This window comes from Takifugu rubripes, chromosome 3, assembly GCF_901000725.2.
Source record: "Takifugu rubripes chromosome 3, fTakRub1.2, whole genome shotgun sequence".
NCBI lineage: Eukaryota > Metazoa > Chordata > Actinopteri > Tetraodontiformes > Tetraodontidae > Takifugu > Takifugu rubripes.
This window is the reverse complement of record NC_042287.1, coordinates 15034001-15052881: the sequence shown is the minus strand read 5'-3', so window position 1 is coordinate 15052881 and position 18881 is coordinate 15034001. Positions and strand designations below refer to the sequence as shown.

The 18881-nt window shown below is 42.4% G+C and overlaps 3 protein-coding genes across 19 annotated transcripts in view; all 3 read left to right on the top strand.

Moving 5' to 3' along the window:
• The window catches only part of rap1gapa (RAP1 GTPase activating protein a), a 29691-nt gene extending 22660 nt beyond the window's left edge, over positions 1–7031 (top strand). For 11 of the 17 annotated variants that reach the window (XM_029833387.1, XM_029833388.1, XM_029833393.1 and 8 more), the window contains 13 exons: positions 370–525; positions 602–673; positions 759–845; positions 919–1059; positions 2221–2349; positions 3472–3549; positions 4200–4309; positions 4507–4626; positions 4756–4891; positions 4985–5096; positions 5187–5266; positions 5356–5403; positions 5574–7031. In XM_029833387.1, coding sequence (XP_029689247.1) covers positions 370–525; positions 602–673; positions 759–845; positions 919–1059; positions 2221–2349; positions 3472–3549; positions 4200–4309; positions 4507–4626; positions 4756–4891; positions 4985–5096; positions 5187–5266; positions 5356–5364 — 1230 coding nt within the window. In that variant the 3' untranslated portion in view covers positions 5365–5403; positions 5574–7031. The remainder of the gene's footprint in view (positions 1–369; positions 526–601; positions 674–758; positions 846–918; positions 1060–2220; positions 2350–3471; positions 3550–4199; positions 4310–4506; positions 4627–4755; positions 4892–4984; positions 5097–5186; positions 5267–5355; positions 5404–5573) is intronic. The other 6 variants (XM_029833382.1, XM_029833381.1, XM_029833397.1 and 3 more) reach the window with 6 other exon arrangements.
• A 521-nt stretch (positions 7032–7552) lies between these two features.
• On the top strand, positions 7553–9136 carry aurkaip1 (aurora kinase A interacting protein 1). The gene is made up of 4 exons (XM_003963457.3): positions 7553–7632; positions 8005–8104; positions 8193–8650; positions 8888–9136. The coding sequence occupies exons 2-4, from the start codon at positions 8053–8055 to the stop codon at positions 9002–9004; spliced, it is 627 nt and encodes a 208-aa protein (XP_003963506.1). The 5' UTR covers positions 7553–7632; positions 8005–8052; the 3' UTR covers positions 9005–9136.
• A 602-nt stretch (positions 9137–9738) lies between these two features.
• Positions 9739–18778, top strand: LOC101067091 (matrix remodeling-associated protein 8-like). The gene is made up of 10 exons (XM_011602689.2): positions 9739–9905; positions 12511–12537; positions 12628–12936; positions 13022–13123; positions 13351–13809; positions 17034–17192; positions 17308–17338; positions 17411–17493; positions 17793–17846; positions 17927–18778. Exons 1-10 carry the CDS (start codon positions 9890–9892, stop codon positions 17950–17952), a joined length of 1266 nt encoding a protein of 421 aa, XP_011600991.1. The 5' UTR covers positions 9739–9889; the 3' UTR covers positions 17953–18778.
• Positions 18779–18881: the final 103 nt, after the last annotated feature.

Genomic DNA, 18881 nt, shown 5'->3' with positions numbered 1-18881 from the left:
AAATTTCTTGTGAAAAAGGTTCACAGCTTCTGAAATCAACATTCTACCCAAAGCAGGACTATACTATTATTACATTTAGAGTTGCTATAACTCCCATTTCTCTTTTTATAGTCAATTATTACCATCATTCACTGGACAAATGGCAAACTCCTTCTTGCTAATGTTCAAAAAACTTACAATGTTCTTTGAATTTTATTGGTTTAATGAAGGCAACTGTGACAATTTGTGCCTCACTAATCCTCCCCATTTTTGTCTCAAACTCAAATACTGTATTACGTCTGAGAACTGCAGATAACAAATGACTGTCTCAAGGGAGGCATTTTGGCTTGGATTCAACCACCTGAATTAACTAATTTCTGCGTGTTTCAGTTGCAGAGGAAGAGACACATAGGGAACGACATCGTTGCCATCGTGTTCCAAGATGAAAACACGCCCTTTGTACCAGACATGATTGCCTCCAACTTTCTCCACGCCTACATCGTGGTGCAAGTTGTCAACCAGTGCTCGAAAGATGTTCTCTACAGGGTAACCGCTGTTCCTTTACTGCTCGACTTGGTGCATGTGCAACATGCATGTAAACCCATTACCGTTTCATTTTTAGGTGTCGGTGACAGCCCGGGATGACGTCCCCTTCTTTGGCCCGGCTCTCCCAAATCCTGCCGTCTTTACAAAAGTAAAAAGAGTGAAACTTGCTGCGTTGTCTGCTGATGTTCCGCCTCTCTTTGATTTCTGCTCCTTTTTCTGCACTCTCCTTCCAGGGACCTGAATTCCATGAATTCCTTTTTACTAAGCTCATCAATGCAGAATATGCTTGTTACAGATCTGAGAAATTTGCTAAATTAGAGGTGAGTTTTTCAAATCTGGCCATTTTAACGTCTTGTTCACATTTTTACAGTTTGCTCTCCTTGGATGTAACAGGAGAGAACGCGGTCTGCCTTGTTAGAGACCCTTTATGAGGAGCTCCACCTGAACAGCCAGGCCATGATGGGTGTTGGAGGCGAAGATGACAAAATGGAAAATGGGAGTGGAGGAGGAGGGGGCTTCTTTGAGTCCTTTAAGGTAACTACAGAGGTCATGGTAGAGGTCAGGGCTTTATACAGCCAAAAGAAGCATTAATGCTATCATTGCATCAAAAGGCTGGACGTGTAGCTTTTGTTTGGTGAAAAAACATAATATTGTCAATCAATATTTTAAGATTAAGTCTTATTAACTGTTTGGTGGGGGACTAAAGATTACCCTTCTAAATGTTTGGATCAAACCAGGCTGGATAATAACATATTGTATATTCCTTAGATAAAAGAAACTCAAATTGAAGATGACTATAAAATTTATCGGTATTTAATTATCAATATTTTTTAAGAGCCAAAAATGTAAAATGTTATGAGCCAGTGTTTAGTTAAATATCCATTGTGTAAATAATATTTGTAACATTAATGATTATAGTTATTTTTAATCCAATATTTTTACAATCGCCTCGATCCTGTAAAGGCAAAGCTGTTATAACAGAACTAACACGTCTCTAAAACACACTCCACAAACCATCCCTCGGTGCTGCTGTTCTCATCACGCTGCAGCAGCAGTGCAGCCCTGGAACTAACCACCGCTCTACTAGCCCCTCTAACATCTGTCTGAAGACCTTTTCTTCTGACTAACCTGTGAGTCAACCTTTTCTCAGTCTGAGGAGGAAGAGGGGCTCTGCTGCTCAGTCCTGCTGGAAACCACCACTGCTGACCTCCAAATCTTCCTTCCTCTTGCTTTCTGACGGCTGTCTGTATCGCTCCAGCGTGCACCAGTGCTCGTTCTTCAAATTCTCTCCCCTTTACATGGAAGTATTAACAGCACTGGAGAGATTTTTCCTTTACCTCCTCGCTCTGTTGTGTGCATGCAAATGAGGTGACCCGGGCTTTAAACGTCTCCTGGCTGTGTTTAAACTTAGTGCGGTCAGACATCCGTGAGCCACTTGGCCCTTCTACTCTTTTCTCTCACCTCCTCTCCACATATAGTGACTCATCCAAAGCGCCCTCCGGCCACTAAAGCTTAGCGATGTTCTCTGTCGCTTCTTTTTGTCTGTCGGGATTAGAATCAGGACAGAGCTCTCTGCCTGCACCGGTCAGTGTTCAGCCCCAAGGCTACTGTTGGCTTGTAACAGCGATGCTGAGGGGTCACATCGGTCAGCGCCATCTGAATATATCTCCTCCTCCCCTTCATCTCTCTCTGTAGCGGGTGATCCGCAGCAGGAGCCACTCAATGGATGCCATGGGCTCTGCTCTCAAGAAGACACACTCAGTCTCCAGTAACCTCAGCAGCTTTAGCCATGAACCTGCCGAGGGTCATAAATTCCCAGGGATAGTAAGTACGGCACTACTCCACCTGGACTTTCCGTGCCTCCCTCAGCAGTTCTGCGGTTTCTTGCCTCCTCACTTGCCTGCTGCACTAACATCTCACAAAGAAGGCCTCTTGGGTGCAGCATTTATGCTTGGTTCTTAAACTTGGCGCTCAGTTTCACACTGTCTCACCACCACCTAACGGGACCAGTCACACGTAGCCTTGAATGATGCAAGGACACATTTTTTTCCTCAGGAATTAAACTGTTTCTAATCCTTCCTGGTTTTTTTTTTTTGGTATCTTCATACATCTCCACTGTTCAGGAGTTCTCACTTGAATTTTATTCAATGCAGGTTGTGGCTTGTTTGTGTGTGCATGATAATAACACACCCTGCTATCAAGTCAAAACCTTGTATCTCCAAATATTGTGTAAGGAAGTGTAAATTTGGAGCACAGGCTCTAAAACCACCCATGCCAACAGATTTTATCCACAAATTCTTGGTTAAAATGGGAGCAGTAGCCAGGTTTTATGACTGGGCTGGTGTAACATTGTAACTGATTACCTCCTGTTATCCTGAGTCAATCTACACAACACACAAACGTGTTTGGTTGAAGGATCACAGCTTCTTCACAAACATGGCTGTGTTTGTGAAGCCATTTGTAGATGCAAGGTCCTCGCTTGAATTTTCCCCCCCCTGGGTAGTAGTTAAAATGTTTGCTCATTTTCAGGGTGGGATTGTGACACTGTTTAAAAAACGACCTTGACATTTAAATAACCAACGCTGCTGTCTAATGAACGCTTGCTTCTGTCCATAGCCCTGATGTAAAATGTTTGTTTGTCCTCCTCCGCTGTTTCCGTCTCTTCTTCTTGCTCACGGGCGTATGATTCACATAACTGCCTCATCTCTCTTCTCTCATCAGCTGCCTGTTTTGCACCCATGGAGCCAAAATGTCCCTCCTTGTATTCTCCAGCTGACGCATGTCTTATTTTGTTTGAGCAACATGTCTTACTGTATTGATTACTCATATATATTTGTATATATCTCATGTTTTTCCTCTCACCCCTCCTTTATCTGTCTCTCCTCTCTTTTCATCGTCATCTCTCTCTTTCTGTCTCTGTATCTCCTCTCTTTCTGTGTGGCTCAGTCATTGCTTGTCCCAGGCAAAAGTCCCAGTAAATATGGACGACGAGGCAGTGCCATAGGGATAGGAACAGTAGAAGAGGTTCATGTCTAAATTTTTTTTTGCTTCTTTTTGCCTTCATTATTTGACTGCATCCTGCCCGCTCACCTATCTCTGTTTGAAGATATCCAACAGACTCTGTATTCTGTGATGCGTCTGTGATATTTGCACTTTATTCAGTGAACAAATGGTAACAAATTACATTCATTTCGCAAAAAGAAATACCCATTCAATCAACTTACTCACATGCAAATAATAAAGTTCCATAGAATAGAGTGAAACTATAATATAAAGAAAACCTTCTGCCCTGGTCTTTAAAACTATATTCAACTAAAGTCCTTTTGAAGTTCTTTTTTAGAGCTTTAAGAAGAGATTGAATGAGCAAACTTAAATAAAGCTCATTTAAGTGGAAGGCCCTGAAGCCTTTAAATCCATCTTTAATTTCAAGATTTAATGAAAAATCGGCATTAACGACATGAATACACATTTATCTCAATGTTGCTGTTTACATTTAAACTTCAGAACAATGTGTTTCAAAATAACTGATTAATTCTGCACTTCACGAATCCTTAAGTCAAATAATATTTTCTTCTTATCTCAGCTCTCTTTCCTTGGAGATGAGCATGATAAGAATAATTTAAAGGTGCCTGAAAGATCAGTAATTTTGATAGCGACCTTCTTTTTTCTGCCAGTCTTTGATAATTCCGGGGAAGAGCCCAACCAGGAAAAAGTCTGGTCCTTTTAGCTCGAGGAGAAGCAGTGCCATTGGAATAGAAAACATTCAAGAAGTCCAGGAGAGGAGGTAAATAAACAATAAAAAACCCTTTGCATTAAATCTGAGCAGAAATGTCATTTGGATGATAGGTTTGATGTCTGGATGTATTCATTGCCAAATAGTTACATTTATTAAAAGACTCATTCATTCATTTGTGACCATTATTGAACACGTTCTAGTTTAAAGCTGAAATCTAAAATAATTTTTCACCCTTTTTTCTTCAGTAGAGAGAATTCCTCAAATACCCAGAAGACCCCTGACAGTGGCCACGTCTCCCAAGACCCCAAATCTGAGAACTCATCTAATCAAAGTTCTCCAGAGGTTCTGATTACCACCAAGAACAGGTGTGTACACTAATCGGATTATTGCTCAAAACCCACATGGATCCTTTGTTTAAACACCAAACGATCCTCACCAAGTGCAAAGGTTGATCACAGGTGTGCTTGTGCTGGAGCGGTTAACCCAGGGTCTAGTTCTTATCTCGGCTGCAGGGCCCCATCCATCCCCGAGGGTCAAGACCTCTCCCGCTCCTCCTCCAATGACAGCAGCTTAGCCAGTGTGGTGGAGGAGAACGAGACAGAGACCACAGAGGACTATGACACGGGCATGGTGAGCACATTCACCGTGCACCAGCCTCCTGCTCAAGGCTGAGAGTCATGCGCATGAATCACGTGATGTGACACACCTCTGTGCACTCTCCAGGAGAGCCTGTCGTCTGCCGGCACGCCGCACAAGCGAGACTCCTTCACCTACAGCACGTGGCTGGAGGACAGCAACAGCAGCGCCAGTACCACCAGTCGAGGTAACTCTCCAGGCATGTGGAAACACCCTTTTTACCACAGAGCATCCACAAGCATCCACCGTCTGTATATAGGTATGCCTGAATGACATCATTTTTCTTCAGGTGTTGGTAAACTTGAACGTGGGAAGGGGACGGACATTCGTATCAAGCTGGAGCGGCCACAGGACCATCAGTCCTCATCTGTGAGTTTCTAAAATCGACCACAAAATGTTTGTTTTTGCTGTTTTTGCTGATCCACCTTTAATTGTTGCTCATAAATCTCTCTTTACAGAACTGTTAACTCCTCCGACCTAGTTGCATCCTGAAACTCCATCTTCAGGTTTGATTGTTTGCACAAAGATTTCCAAAATATATATATAATGTTTTGTCACTGTGTTTGCTTTTCTCCTACTCAGACTTTTGAGAGCGGTGCTCACAAATGTTCTTTCATATCATCAAGAATTATCAGAGTGGAATCCATGTCAACATTTATTTTTTTTATCTCCAAAGCATTCCCACAAGTCACCGTCCCTCCGGGACACGAGGCAAGCGCTGGTGCTGGTCATGACCAGCCTTGAGAGAGACGAAGATGAGGTGGACAAAGAGGAAGACGGAGAGTCCATGTGGTGTGGTCGGTCTGCTGCTCAAGCAGAGGCCAAAGTGCAGGAAGATGCTGTGAAGATGATGACGCACGTAGAGGCTCCTGCTTTTGCACAGTGTTGTTTGGCTCCACTCTTTTCCCCTCTCTGCTTGTTCACACCTCTGTCACGTAGCTGTGAGTGTTGGTGTGAGGTTTTACCACACCACTTGTTTCAAAAGTGCACATTCACGTGTAACATTCATATGTTAGAGTTTTATTTGTGGGAGGAAAAAAAACAAAACAACAATATATATGTATGTGTGTGTACAAGTTTGATTCAGTTTTTGTTGTTGAAGCTCTGCTGTTGGTTCCACATTGAAGAAGAGATGTGACACAATAACCCTGATGAGTTCACCCAATCACAGTTTATGCTTCCACAATAATCTCTTGCTTTGAATAATATCAAATACATCAAATATATCAAAAAAGGCTGAACATCAGCTGCAATGCCCTTGTGTTCTAATCAATAATTGTATTGATTTGTGGGTAGAATCAAAACTTAACCTAAATATTTCACACTGATGAGAATATTGTAGATCTGATGAAATGGCCTTAAATCTCAAAAGTGCAAACTTGAGATATTTATCCTGCTTTGAGATGTTTTGAAGACAAACAAGGGGCTGCAGTTTGGTCCAGCATCCTTGTCGAACGCATACATTTAAAAGATTTAAATGCTGGTCTCTTAGAAATTGTAACACAACTGAGTTATGATGCGTTTGCAATGGATTATGAATCATTGGTTTAACTGCTTTCTCTGTATCTCATATTATGGGTTAATATATGTTTTTATTTATTTAATTGGTTCACACTGAAGTGGCATTTTATGTGTACTCTTTCTTTTACTGTGATGAAGGCATTGTGTTGGTTTGAAGTTAATCATGCTTTTGCTTTTTTTCAATGCTCAGTTCTCTTTAGTTCGGTAAATTTGCAATGCAATTCTAAACAAAGCGATATAAATTTATTTGCTTTAAATGTGAGAGATAAGTTCAAATGTAACTACTGATTTTGTAACATATGGAGTACATAGTGATTACTGTATAGACATTTGTTTTACAATGGGATCGACTGTCACCTTGAAATTACTGCCAAGTATGTTTTTTTCTTGTACCATATTTTGAGAAAGTTTTATAGGAGAACATTTTTTCAATGCTATACATTGTTCTCTGTTAAAGGGAAATCTCACAGTACATCCTGCTAATCATTTCAGTTGCCTTATCATCACATAATGATGGTGGATCTACAGATAGAAAAGAGCCAGCAGGATTTACATTGAATGTTTTGATGTTGCTCTTATGTTTTTATTGTAAATAAATATGCTGATAACTTTATGGGCCCTTTTTGCTTCATATAACATTGCACAGAAACATGAATTGAAATTGCCTTTAGCATTTAAAAAAAAATAAAAGTCTTGACTCTATATGACACATCAGGTTATTTAATGCTGGCAGACTGATGATGTCTTGTTGAGAGCTAAAAGACGGGGGAGAAAAAGAAAAATGATCAGATGTTGCTGATCACAACTGGAACATGAAACAATTGGACTGGCTGGCTATAAAAGCGTCACACGCATAAATAGCATAACCTATTCATTTAAAATGAAGTTTGCATTAAGTTGCATGTACTGTATTGAAAAATGTGGCTCTTTACAAGCATACTTTTTAAAACAAATTTTAGGCAAATAGTAAGAATATCAAGGAGAAGGTGCGTTGGTTTCGTTGCCATCAGATGTTTAAACTTTACTCAATACTCAATTTTATTTATATATTTGTTTATTGGTAATACACTGTTTACCTACCATCCTATTCGCAGGTTGCGGAACCTTCCTTTTTGAAGAAACAGGAAATGGCTTAAATAAATGACGCTACACGCCCCGGAAGTGCTGCTTCAGAGTCACATTGAAGTCAAAACTGCCGGTCAAGGCTAATAAAGGTATTTGGTCAACTTTGTGGGAAACAAATATGTACAAATGTATTTTCACCATGTTGTCGGTTAACGTATGGCTGTATAGATTCTATTAGGGGTACTTTTCCCGTGATAGACATCAAATATGTAGTTGTATCGCTCAAATTGCTTGGTCGACGATATCTGATCGAAAGATTTGATAGTCTTCACATTTTGGTTATTGTAATTGTTTTTGCATTTCTTTTACTAAAGTCTGCTCCGTTAATACTGTTTCGTGTACTTTAATGAGATTCCGTTTATTGGCTTCTTTGACGTTGATGATCAATCTGTGTCACACTGGATTAAAATACTTTTAACATTTAAGCACAAACTAATGCATCATATTGTTGTGTTGTCAAGTGACCAGTCAACTCATTCCTTATGATTTTACTCGGATGATCAACAATAATGTTTACTTGGAAGATTGTCCCTCGCCTCGGTCTATTACGTAACGCATCCTGTAAGTATGGTTACATGTCTGTACTTATCTATGTTGCTCTGGAAACATCCATTAACCCAAAACATTTTATTTTCCCATAAATGTGAAGGTGCCCTTCAAACCTGTGGTGAGTTTTTGAATGGACGGCCAGGTTTTCCTGCTTACTGCACATCACAGATACAAAAAATACAAAGCTACTCAACTGCTGCAGACAACACATCTTCTCCCCGATGGGTCCAACTAGAGCCAGAACTAGAGGATGCACTCGTGCCACGTAAACTGTCAGTAAGTCCTTTGGAGAGCTGGCTCTCCCTGCGCTATTCCCTCCCTCCCCTGCTGGAGTCCACTCAGCCACAGGAAGACGTAGGGCAGCTGGAAGAGAAAGTGTTGCCACCCATGTCTGTCCCTGTTCTGGAGGATGGGGAGGGTTCAACAACACCCATTAAATGTAAGAATGTTTTGGAGATTAGACGGAGAAAGATGAACCGGCACAAATACAAGAAGCTGCTTAAACGGACTAAGTTCTTACGGAGAAGAGTGCTGGAAGGCAGGGGGAGAAAAAAGCAGGTGTGTATCTTCTTGTGTCAAAACACGTATGGTTCAGTAATTATTTTGTAATCATAAAGATACAAATGGGAATTTTAACTCTATAATACTATTTTTTTTCATGATACATTACACGGATATTTATTACATTTATTTATTATATTTATTATGCACACGTACCAGATGTTTGGATTGTGTCAAAATTTAATATTTTCCCGAAATGACCAAATAACAAAATTCCTGCCTGTTCCCATGCAGAAAAAATTTGAAAAGGATTTAAAGAGGATTTTGAGGCGATCAGGACTGAAGACTGCTTCAGAAGGGTGGACTATGCCCAAGGTCTTCATTAAGCAACATAGTAGAAAACGGAACTGAAGAAACACAAGTTACATTATGACTCTGCACAGTCTTTACTCTGTTTAACTGAAGCATGTTGCTGTGATGGGAGCAGCCCTTCTGTTAGTTTTGTTAAATTTACAATCTAATAAAGAGCCCCCGTTGAGACAACCTTGTATCAGACTGGTTGTATTTCCCCGTTTCTACTCTAGATGGCAGCATTGTGCAAAGGAACATCATCCACTTATTCAGATCAGCGTTTAGGTAATGGTAGTTTTATTTGATAAGCTTTAACAATACTGGAAATGTTGTGCGAGTATACAAATACGTCTGTGACAAATGGGACTCTTTCAGACCCATATCGTTTCTGTTTTATATTTAATTGTCTATTTGTCCATCCATCCACCTTTAACCTGTTTTTCACCGGAACCGGTTTGACCTTGGGTCATAATTTATCCATCTAGATTACAGCACAAGTACGATAAGCATTGCTGCAGTACGGTTATTCTGCCTTTTATACTCAGAAGCATAAATAATGAAAACAGATTTTCAAATCTATCGTCATTACGTATCGGTATGATCACCTATATCTCACGACATCATTTCATAATATAAAATCCTCCTATTTCGATCGCTGCACGTCCCGATCGAAAGATTTTCGCTCAGTATTTTTTCACTCCTTGAGGCATTTATCAACCCACTGCTTGTTTCCGTCGAGCCTGCAGCCGTGTTGGGTTTCATTGGCTGGAGGAGGTGGAGTCTGGAGACTCCAGCCTGCAGGAACACAACAAAATCCAGCTGCGCTGCTGCTGCTGCTGCTGCGGCGGCTCCTCGCTGAACTTGAAGCATTCTTTTGTTTTACCAACTGATGCGCATTCCACCTCAGCCGGACCACGACCCTGCCGGCACCGATTCTTTTTCGCCATGTCTTTCTTTCAGAGTAAGTTCTATTTTCATCAAGAAAAATAAGTTGAGGACATTTTGTTTAATGTAATCAAACTTGGAGACCCAGTCAGCAGCGAATGCTACCCTATTGTCTTTACTTTCAGTTTAACTTGTACCTGGAGTTCTATAGGTCGTCATCGACACGTACTTATAGTGACATTCATAAATGTGCTAAAAGGGTATTTTTAAACCGATGAGAAAGGGAGAACACCTTCCTAAATGTGCCATTTTTGCACTTGTATTGATACGGACTACATTATGACGTGTAATGTTTGTAGACCTGGACCTATTTTCTCTCACTTACACTCAATGTGGTCCAGCTTCTGCCTTCCCATGACTGCGTAATTCATTATAACTCATAACTCATCTTGCATAATTTATTAGTAAGACTTTCTCCACGTTTTGGATTCGCTGCTTTTTTTGGGTTTTTTTGGTTGTTTTTTTTTTGCTACGACATCTCTATCTGCTCTATCTAAGCCTCATAAAGTAGAATTTCTCCAACTTAAAATATTCCGAATTTTTAAATCCTGCATAGAGCATCATTCACTTTCATTAAAAGTAGGAAGAAAAAAAAAAAATAGCCGCATGACTGACTGCCTCGACATTGTGCTCCTGTGGGATTGTCTTTATGGTTTGAGCCCAATGTGTTTCTAGTTAACTGCGGTCTGGGTACAAGAGTCAGCACAATCCAGCCTCCAGTCATTACATGTGTCAGTAATGAGTGTTTAGCCATAAGTGGGCTCCTACCAGGCCTTCAGGAGGGGCTTTGACACCATCCAAGACATGTTTATGATTATCTCTGTCTTAATTGACAATCAAAGGAGGCATGGGAGACATTAAAACATGGTTACCATTGCTGTTTTAAGCAAAAACATCAAATCTGACAGCAAACTTGTATATTTATCTTCTGGCAGTCCAATCAAAATAGTCATCTTTAATGTGCAGCTGCGTCTGCACGTTTGTTCTATTTCTTCTCATCCTGTGACGGCGCTGTGAGTAAACCTCCCACACCCTCAACGCACATGAATCACACAAAATATGCTGAGTAGAAGCATTTTTCACGTTTGACTCCAATACAAAACACCTTTTTCATTCTGCTTTTGGGGACGGCGGGCTAAGTGATTCTCCACGCGACCCCCCCAGGGCCACACGTGTCAGCAGTGATTTTGCAGGTCATTGGTAATTGCCAAATGCCCGTTATTATGGCGAGTATCCTAACTGCACATTGTTAAGGCTTTACGGCGTTAAACCAGACCCATGAGTCACGGCTTTGTGTGTCTGGGGACGAGAGGAGAAAATTACAGAGGAGACGGCAGTTTGTTTTACCTTCTAAAAGAAAGTTTATACCCCTCCATAGAAAACCCACCGAAGTTTTCCAGCATGATGTCTTTCCTGCAGTGCCTGTGTGTGTGTGTGTGTGTGTGTGTGTGTGTGTGTGTGTGTGTGTGTGTGTGTGTGTGTGTGTGTGCGCACATCTCAGCACAATACGGGTGCACGCTTGTGGCACCAGTGCATGCGATGTGGATATGGTACAAATATGTGAGGAAAACATCTGGAAATGGATCTTTTCTTCAGTCCAATTCTGTGCAGCTGTAATAGGAGGGAAATGACTGAATCAGTGGATGTTATATTTCATTAAATTTATCTGAGAAAATAGTGCTTCAGTGATTTTATTCTCATCACACTGATGAATCTGTCAAAATCGAGTCATTTCACTCAAACAGGCTCATTTTAAGGCTCTTCCTGGCTCCGTTTTGCCATATTTTCTCGTATAATCAGCATGTGCCTGCTCCTCAGGCCCGGCCTTAGACTTTGAGGGGAGGGAGACTTTACAGTCAGGGCCTCAACCTGCCCGCGGTGATGAGAGCGGCTGAGTCAGCAACATGTTAAAACACAGGTTTCAAAGGTGTCCATGCACCACTAAAGCCACTTGAGCACCAGGCTGGATCCACGCAAACATTACAAGCAAAAGTTGACTTCAAAGTCCAGAAGGTGACATTTAGTTTTATTAAAGACAAAGATGTCTAGAAGTATATGTTTACAGTACGATAAACACTATTCATTTGAGCAAAACTGTTGTAATACAGGGTGTTATTTATTACAAATAGTGCATTGAAAACACTCATAATATACTCATAATTTCCTTACATGATAATTTTGCAGTACTTTGACAGGTGTTTGATTTGACTCCAGGCAGTGTGAGCCAACCGAGCCAGGATCTTCAGGATCACGGCCCAGTAACGAGCCATCAGCAGCCAGCATGAATAGAGCCTCTGTATTCTTTGGCTGCACGCGCGTCCGCTGGCCTTCCAGTAAACACTCGATAAAATGGCTCTGTGGGAAAAATGTGTAAGAATTAGCAAATGGCCCTGCAGGAAATTTCTCTGCTTCTCTCACAGAAAAACACAAACAAATAGAGCAGAGGACTTTGACATCTGGTGCATTTTGTGTGAATATGCTTCCGCTGATCCTGGACGGTAAAACCCAAACGCTCAAGTGGTTTCAAGAGTCTGGATATGTTGGAAGTGTTGATTGCAAACCGGCAGCTAGCGCAGCTCAAGTGCTTCCCTGTTCAACAACTCTTTCGTTTTGTTTTTCAGTTCTTGCCGTGCTTTTCCTACCAGCAGGTAAGGTCTTATTTTGCCTCCGGGCACAACAGTAATGAAGCTGGTGCATGTGTGGAGTGGTGCACTGACTGCCTCATTTCTTTGAGTTAGCATGGGCTCAGGGCAGCAGCAGCGGTCTCAGCGCGGTGGTGGAGGCCAAGAACATCACGCTACCTGCGGGTTCTACAGCCGTCCTGCCCTGCCACAGCCCTCGTATGGTGTGGACCCGTGACAGACTGAAGGACCGTCAGAGAGTGGTGCACTGGGACTTGGTCCGCAGCGCTCCAGACTTTTCCTCAGAGCGAATCCTGGACATGTCTCCTGGAGCCCGTCAGAGGGTCTACAACAGCTTCAACAGGGGACGGATCTCAATTCGTCAGTCCGCCTTCAATGATGGCAACTTCTCGCTCGTGATCGACAGTGAGACTTTCTCCTCTTTTCCAGGATCAGCGTGACCGTAATGCCATTATTTAGAGTTTTGGCTAACAGTTGTCTGTTTTTCCAGATGTGGGTGCCTCTGACAAAGGAGTGTATACGTGTAACCTGCACCATCACTACTGCCAGATTCACCAGTCCATTCAAATCAAGCTCAATGTCACCAAGTCAGGTGAGGAGCTAAGTAGAACCAACCTGATCACCTGACCCAAACACTTTTGGGTGGGGCAAAAAGCAGCTGTGTCGACCTGTTTTTGGAGCTGACCTTTGGCATGTGGCAGCCTGCAGTTCAGTTAAAATAACCAGCTGGAAAATCTGAGGAGGATAGAAGTGGGTCATAAACATCGAGACCAGGATGCTTTAATCCAGAATTAATATGAATGCTTTTCACACTTTCAGCTCGGAAAGAGAGACGTTACTGGGATGGAGAAAGGACCGTGTTTGTGGTTCTGCTCGGCAGCTCTGTTGCGTTGCCTTGTGTGAACCGGCGCCCCCTGTGGAGAGAGGGCCTTCTGGAGGACCAGCAGCAGGTGGCCCACTGGGACTTCCAGGGCCCTGGTGTGCGTCCCGACAAGGCTGACCGTCTGGTGGACCTCTATGCCTCCGGAGAACGCCGAGATTACGGACCGCTCTTTGGACAGAAGATGAGCGTGGCTGAGGACGCTTTCACTTTAGGGGATTTCTCGCTGTCCATCTCCAACTTGGAGCCGCAGGATAAAGGCCTGTACTCCTGCAACCTGCATCATCACTACTGTGGCCTGCAAGAGCGGCGCATCTTCAGACTCACCGTGGGGCCTGCACTGCCCTCCAGCCCGACCACAGCGCCCAGGATTTTACAGAACGACAGACCAGAGCTGAGTAAGTTCCTCAGGATTTCATGGAGAAATCCCACATGTGCGAATGCTTATCCCATATTTCTTAGTTAATGTGTTTGAGTGACAGTACATTACACAGCTAAGTACCTCTTTATTATCCTCCTCTTTTTTTCTTAACTCGAACACAATATCTCTGATCTGCATTCAGTTAAATTCTTCTTCTTCAGAAATAAACAGGTTTAAGGCAAACCTGGCATATTATTGCATTATATTCCAGCTAAAACCTATGAAGTGATGGAACATGTTTTAGGGTATAAGATGCTCTTTAAATGCAAAAGAACACGTGTTTCCAGATTCCAGATCCTTCCTGAAACATTAAAGGCTTGTGGTTGAAGATTTCCGAGGGTTCTAGAGGAATTTGAAGTGAATATTTAAGAGCTGCTGCACCCCCTTAAGTTGAAAAGAAATAAAGCCTGCGAGGGTTCTGGATGACAGTGTTTGCTGCTGGTTCCAGGGAGAACCTTTATAAAATCTTCTACACAGTACAGGCTGAAGAAGGCTGTGGCGGTGCAGGGTAATTTGGTGATATTTAAGGGCATATTTGGTCAGTTAAATCAGTTCCTCTGCCTGCCAATTCTCTCCTCAGACCTCTGTTTTTGTGTTTGAGCTGAAGAGGGGGAGGAGGTAGGAGGAATGTAGAAGCTAGCAAAGGAAGAAAGAAAGAAAGAAAGAAAAAAAGCCCTCTAATGGATTCAATAGCCTGAAAAAGTTTATTTTCCAAAGAAAATAATTTGCTGCTCAGGCTTGTGGAGCTGTCTACCGAAAACTTTAAATGTCTGGAGGGGGAATGGAGCCATGTTCCGTTGCCTTTTTTATTCATTTACAGCTGCTTGTAATTTTAATTGGACTGAGCAGAGGAGTTAGGCAGCAATTTAGGGAGTGGATGGTCATATCTTGTGCTTTTTCCTTCCTCTGACCTAATTTTCCAACAGTCCTCACCACTCGTCTTGACCGTATCTCCTATTCTGTTTATTCTGCTTTCCTCTCAGTCTGCACTGTTTTTCTTTCCTGCTGATGTGCATCAGACTCTGGTAGAAGCATGTTTACCAGCCGAAACAAGGAAGTCTGATACATCTGTTCAACATCTGGCCCAGCTGTGACATAAAACAGCAAAGTAAAGAGGAGAGATGAAGGTATGAGTTGCAATATAGATCCCTTTCTTTATGAGCTTCAAGCACGCTGTAAAGCAGCACATGTGGATGGATGGATGGATGGATGGATGGATGGATGGATGGATGGATGGATGATGGATGGATGGATGGATGGATGGATGGATGGATGGATGGATGGATGATGGATGGATGTATTGATGGGTGGATGGATGGATGATGGATGGATGTATTGATAATAGATAGATGGATGGATGGATGTATTGATGGATGGATGGATGGATTGATGGATGGATGTATTGATAATAGATGGATGGATGGATGGTGGGTGGATGGATGATGGATGTATTGATAATAGATGGATGGGTGGGTGGATTGATAATGGGTGGATGGATGGATGGATGGATGGATGGATGGATGGATTGATTGATAATAGGTGGATGGATGGATGGATGGATGGATTGATAATAGGTGGATGGATGGATTGATAATAGGTGGATGGATGGATGGATGGATGGATGGATGGATGGATTGATAATAGGTGGATGGATGGATGGATGGATGGATGGATGGATTGATATTAGGTGGATGGATGGATTGATAATAGGTGGATGGATGGATGGATGGATGGATTGATAATAGGTGGATGGATGGATTGATAATAGGTGGATGGATGGATGGATGGATTGATAATAGGTGGATGGATGGATTGATAATAGGTGGATGGATGGATGGATGGATTGATAATAGGTGGATGGATGGATTGATAATAGGTGGATGGATGGATGGATGGATTGATAATAGGTGGATGGATGGATGGATGGATGGATGGATGGATGGATGGATGGATGGATGGATTGATAATAGGTGGATGGATGGATGGATGGATGGATGGATGGATGGATTGATAATAGGTGGATGGATGGATGGATGGATGGATGGATGGATGGATTGATAATAGGTGGATGGATTGATAATAGGTGGATGGATGGATGGATGGATTGATAATAGGTAGATGGATGGATGGATGGATGGATGGATGGATTGATAATAGGTGGATGGATGGATGGATGGATGGATGTATTGATAATAGATAGATGGATGGATGATGGATGGATCCTGCCTGAGTTCTCAGACTTCGCCACCTTTAAGGTTTTATTTCCGGCTCCCCTGAAGGTGCCGTCTCAGACGCAGATGCGTCTGCGACCAGCGAGAGCGGACACAGAACTGCAAATTCTGCAGTCTGAACGGGAAATTTCCGTCCTTGAATCGGTAGACGATGTATTTGGATCGTGACTTGCGGATTTTTCACAGCCCGCGGCCGCTGAAATCACGGTTTGTCCTCTGTTTAGCCACCATGAAACAGCCACCAACACAACCCCTGTCAGAAAATCGGGGCTTTCTGCGAGGATGTGGCTGCAGCCCCACAGTGCTGCTCCGGAGAAAATGACCTTGAATGATTTTCTCTTTGTTTTGATGATGATGATGGGCTGGAAGAAACGGTGCCTGTTCATGTTTTCCTCATCATTCCCTCTGCAGTGCCCAACGTGGCTGCTTTAAAGTGAGTCCAGAGCAAAGCTAACGTCTCTCTCCTGATCCTTTTCTGCGAGCCGCTTATAGCCGATAGCTTAAAGAGGTCGTTTTTTACGCACCCACCAGCTCCTGTGCTGTCATGTAGAAGAATGATCATCAAGCCGCCACAGAGAGAGTCTGCAGACCAGTCTGGGTGACTGGGAGATGACAGATGTAGCCTGCAGCGTTCACTCATGAGCTGCGATGAAGATGTCGCTGATTTATTTTCCATGCATGCAGCTGCTTGCTGTGAAAACGGAAAACTTCTCCAGACACCCAGACAAACAGAATCTGTCCCTGTCTTTGCCCCCCCCAACCCCCATCTTTTATGGTCAGCCTGTGTTTTTCTGTGGAGAAAAACCATAACAGCTGCATGACATCAGGTCTGGAAGCCATTACCACGGGAGGGTATTTTGACATTTCTAACTCCTGCTTCTCTCTCTCTCTGCCTGTTAAGAGCAAATGCAAATGAAACAAACTGCCCTTTAATTGAGAGGTTAAGGTTCATTAAGTTCTGCCTCTGTAGGCACTGAAGACCAGGAGAACCCACGTGTGGTCAATGTCATCCTCCCTGATCACCGCGGATACTTTGTGCAACATTTGGGCTACTTCCTGGCAATGTTCTTACTGCTGGCATTCATTGTCGTTGCCCTGATTCTCCTGATCAGACGTCACAAAAAGAGAGGTGTGTAAAAATACATTTTGCTTTTGACTTTGGTGCTTCACTGCTTTCAGAAGTTTTTTTTTTAATGTATTATTTTTAGCCAAGTGCCGTGCGTTTGACAGTCTGCCTTTTTTAGGAACGGAGTATGAGCTGCGCAGATATGAGCGGTAAGGCATGGCTGCACGATCAATCTGAATATTTTAATAAAGATTGTGTGAGCTCACAGTATTTCTGTGCAGAGGAGCCGTCGGGGTGGGTGAAGGTGAAACGTGTTTAGACTGCATAGAGCTGAAGACCTGTAACCAGGAACCGCTGAATTCAGGTGCGGATCCCCCTCAAACCTTCTGCAAAACTAAAAAAAAAAAGCAAATGTAATAATATCAAAAGTTACTTTCAGCTGGATGTTTGTCGCATAATGTTAGAAACTCCACCACAACCAGTCCAAGTCTGTTTCCCACCAAATCCAATCAATTTTTGGGAGTTATTGTTTTTTTCAACCCCCTTTACAGATGAATTATGACATCTAATGTAACTTACCAGCATTTGGTGTATCATTTTTTAATCTGTGAAGTCTATTTGATTACATTAGATTGTGTGTGATTATTTATTTGTGCTCCTCAGGATACAAAAACAACCTGCTGAAGGAGAGAGGAGCGGCCAAAGACTGCAACATGGGTGAGTTGTGCTCCGGTAGCGTCCACATGCAGCGCCCCGGCCGCTGCCTCGTTGATGGTTCTTCATCTTCTTCTGGCCAGAGTTGGACGCAAAGATGTGGAAGTGAGAAGGAGAGATGCTGCTGGCAGGTCCAGAGCGAATACTGAGAGAGGAAGGAAGGAAGGAAAGACGGAGAGGAAAAAGACGAGAGGACAGGAGGAATGCTCCCTCTGCTGTAACTCTAATCACTACGCCATCACTTTTGGTCCTTTTAATACAACCGTATTCATCAGCTGTTATAACATGATACATCTGTTTCTCACAGTTAAATATGCTTTTGTTGATTATATTTTTAGTGTTCTTTTTTTAGACAAAAATGCATGCTGTTAATGCAAGTTGAGCTAAGAACTCACAGGTTGATTTCCTGATGTTGATATTTTAACCATTGCTTATTTTTATTGCACAGATTCTGCTGTAGTTGTCTCGTCATGGTTTGCTGATTTATTTTCTATCTTTAGATGAGTTAGTGAGGCATTTTTAACATATGGCATTGCTTTTTTTCTTTTTAAAACAATAACAAAATGACAAAATATTCCCCCCCCCCCCCACACACACGTGCACACACACACACAGACACACCAGTAATGGAGTGTATCCTTTAATTCTCCTTCATTTCCAGGTACAGACAATGTTAATAAGCCGTGGACTAAAAAGGCTCAGTCTAAACTCAGGAAATAAATATGCATGTTTGTTTTTAATGCTTACCTGCATCCATGTATCCTCTAATACACTGAATTTTCTTACCTGAATCTGCTGGTCGATGATGCCTTTTTAATTGTGAGTTTTCCTGCAGGAAGGGGAGCAAATTTCTGCTAAATCACTAACTTTTTATTTCTCCGGCCCTCAAGCTCACACGACGTGATTTCTTCTATTAAAGAAAAGTGAAAAATGCAAATAAATCTGAAGACTCGTGAATTGCTGTCTATACTAAAAATGACGTCCTGGTAACCATCTCACACACTCACACGCGCGCGCACAAAGATGGATGAATATCGG

Bases quoted from the DNA above. Each gene is read 5' to 3' on its own strand.
- aurkaip1 (XM_003963457.3), top strand. From the start codon at position 8,053: ATGTTTACTTGGAAGATTGTCCCTCGCCTCGGTCTATTACGTAACGCA. The intron at 8,105-8,192 runs GTAAGTATGGTT...ATAAATGTGAAG, and splicing joins TCTATTACGTAACGCATCCT to GTGCCCTTCAAACCTGTGGT. The intron at 8,651-8,887 runs GTGTGTATCTTC...GTTCCCATGCAG, and splicing joins GCAGGGGGAGAAAAAAGCAG to AAAAAATTTGAAAAGGATTT.
- LOC101067091 (XM_011602689.2), top strand. The intron at 13,810-17,033 runs GTAAGTTCCTCA...CTGCCTCTGTAG, and splicing joins GAACGACAGACCAGAGCTGA to GCACTGAAGACCAGGAGAAC. The intron at 17,339-17,410 runs GTAAGGCATGGC...ATTTCTGTGCAG, and splicing joins GAGCTGCGCAGATATGAGCG to AGGAGCCGTCGGGGTGGGTG.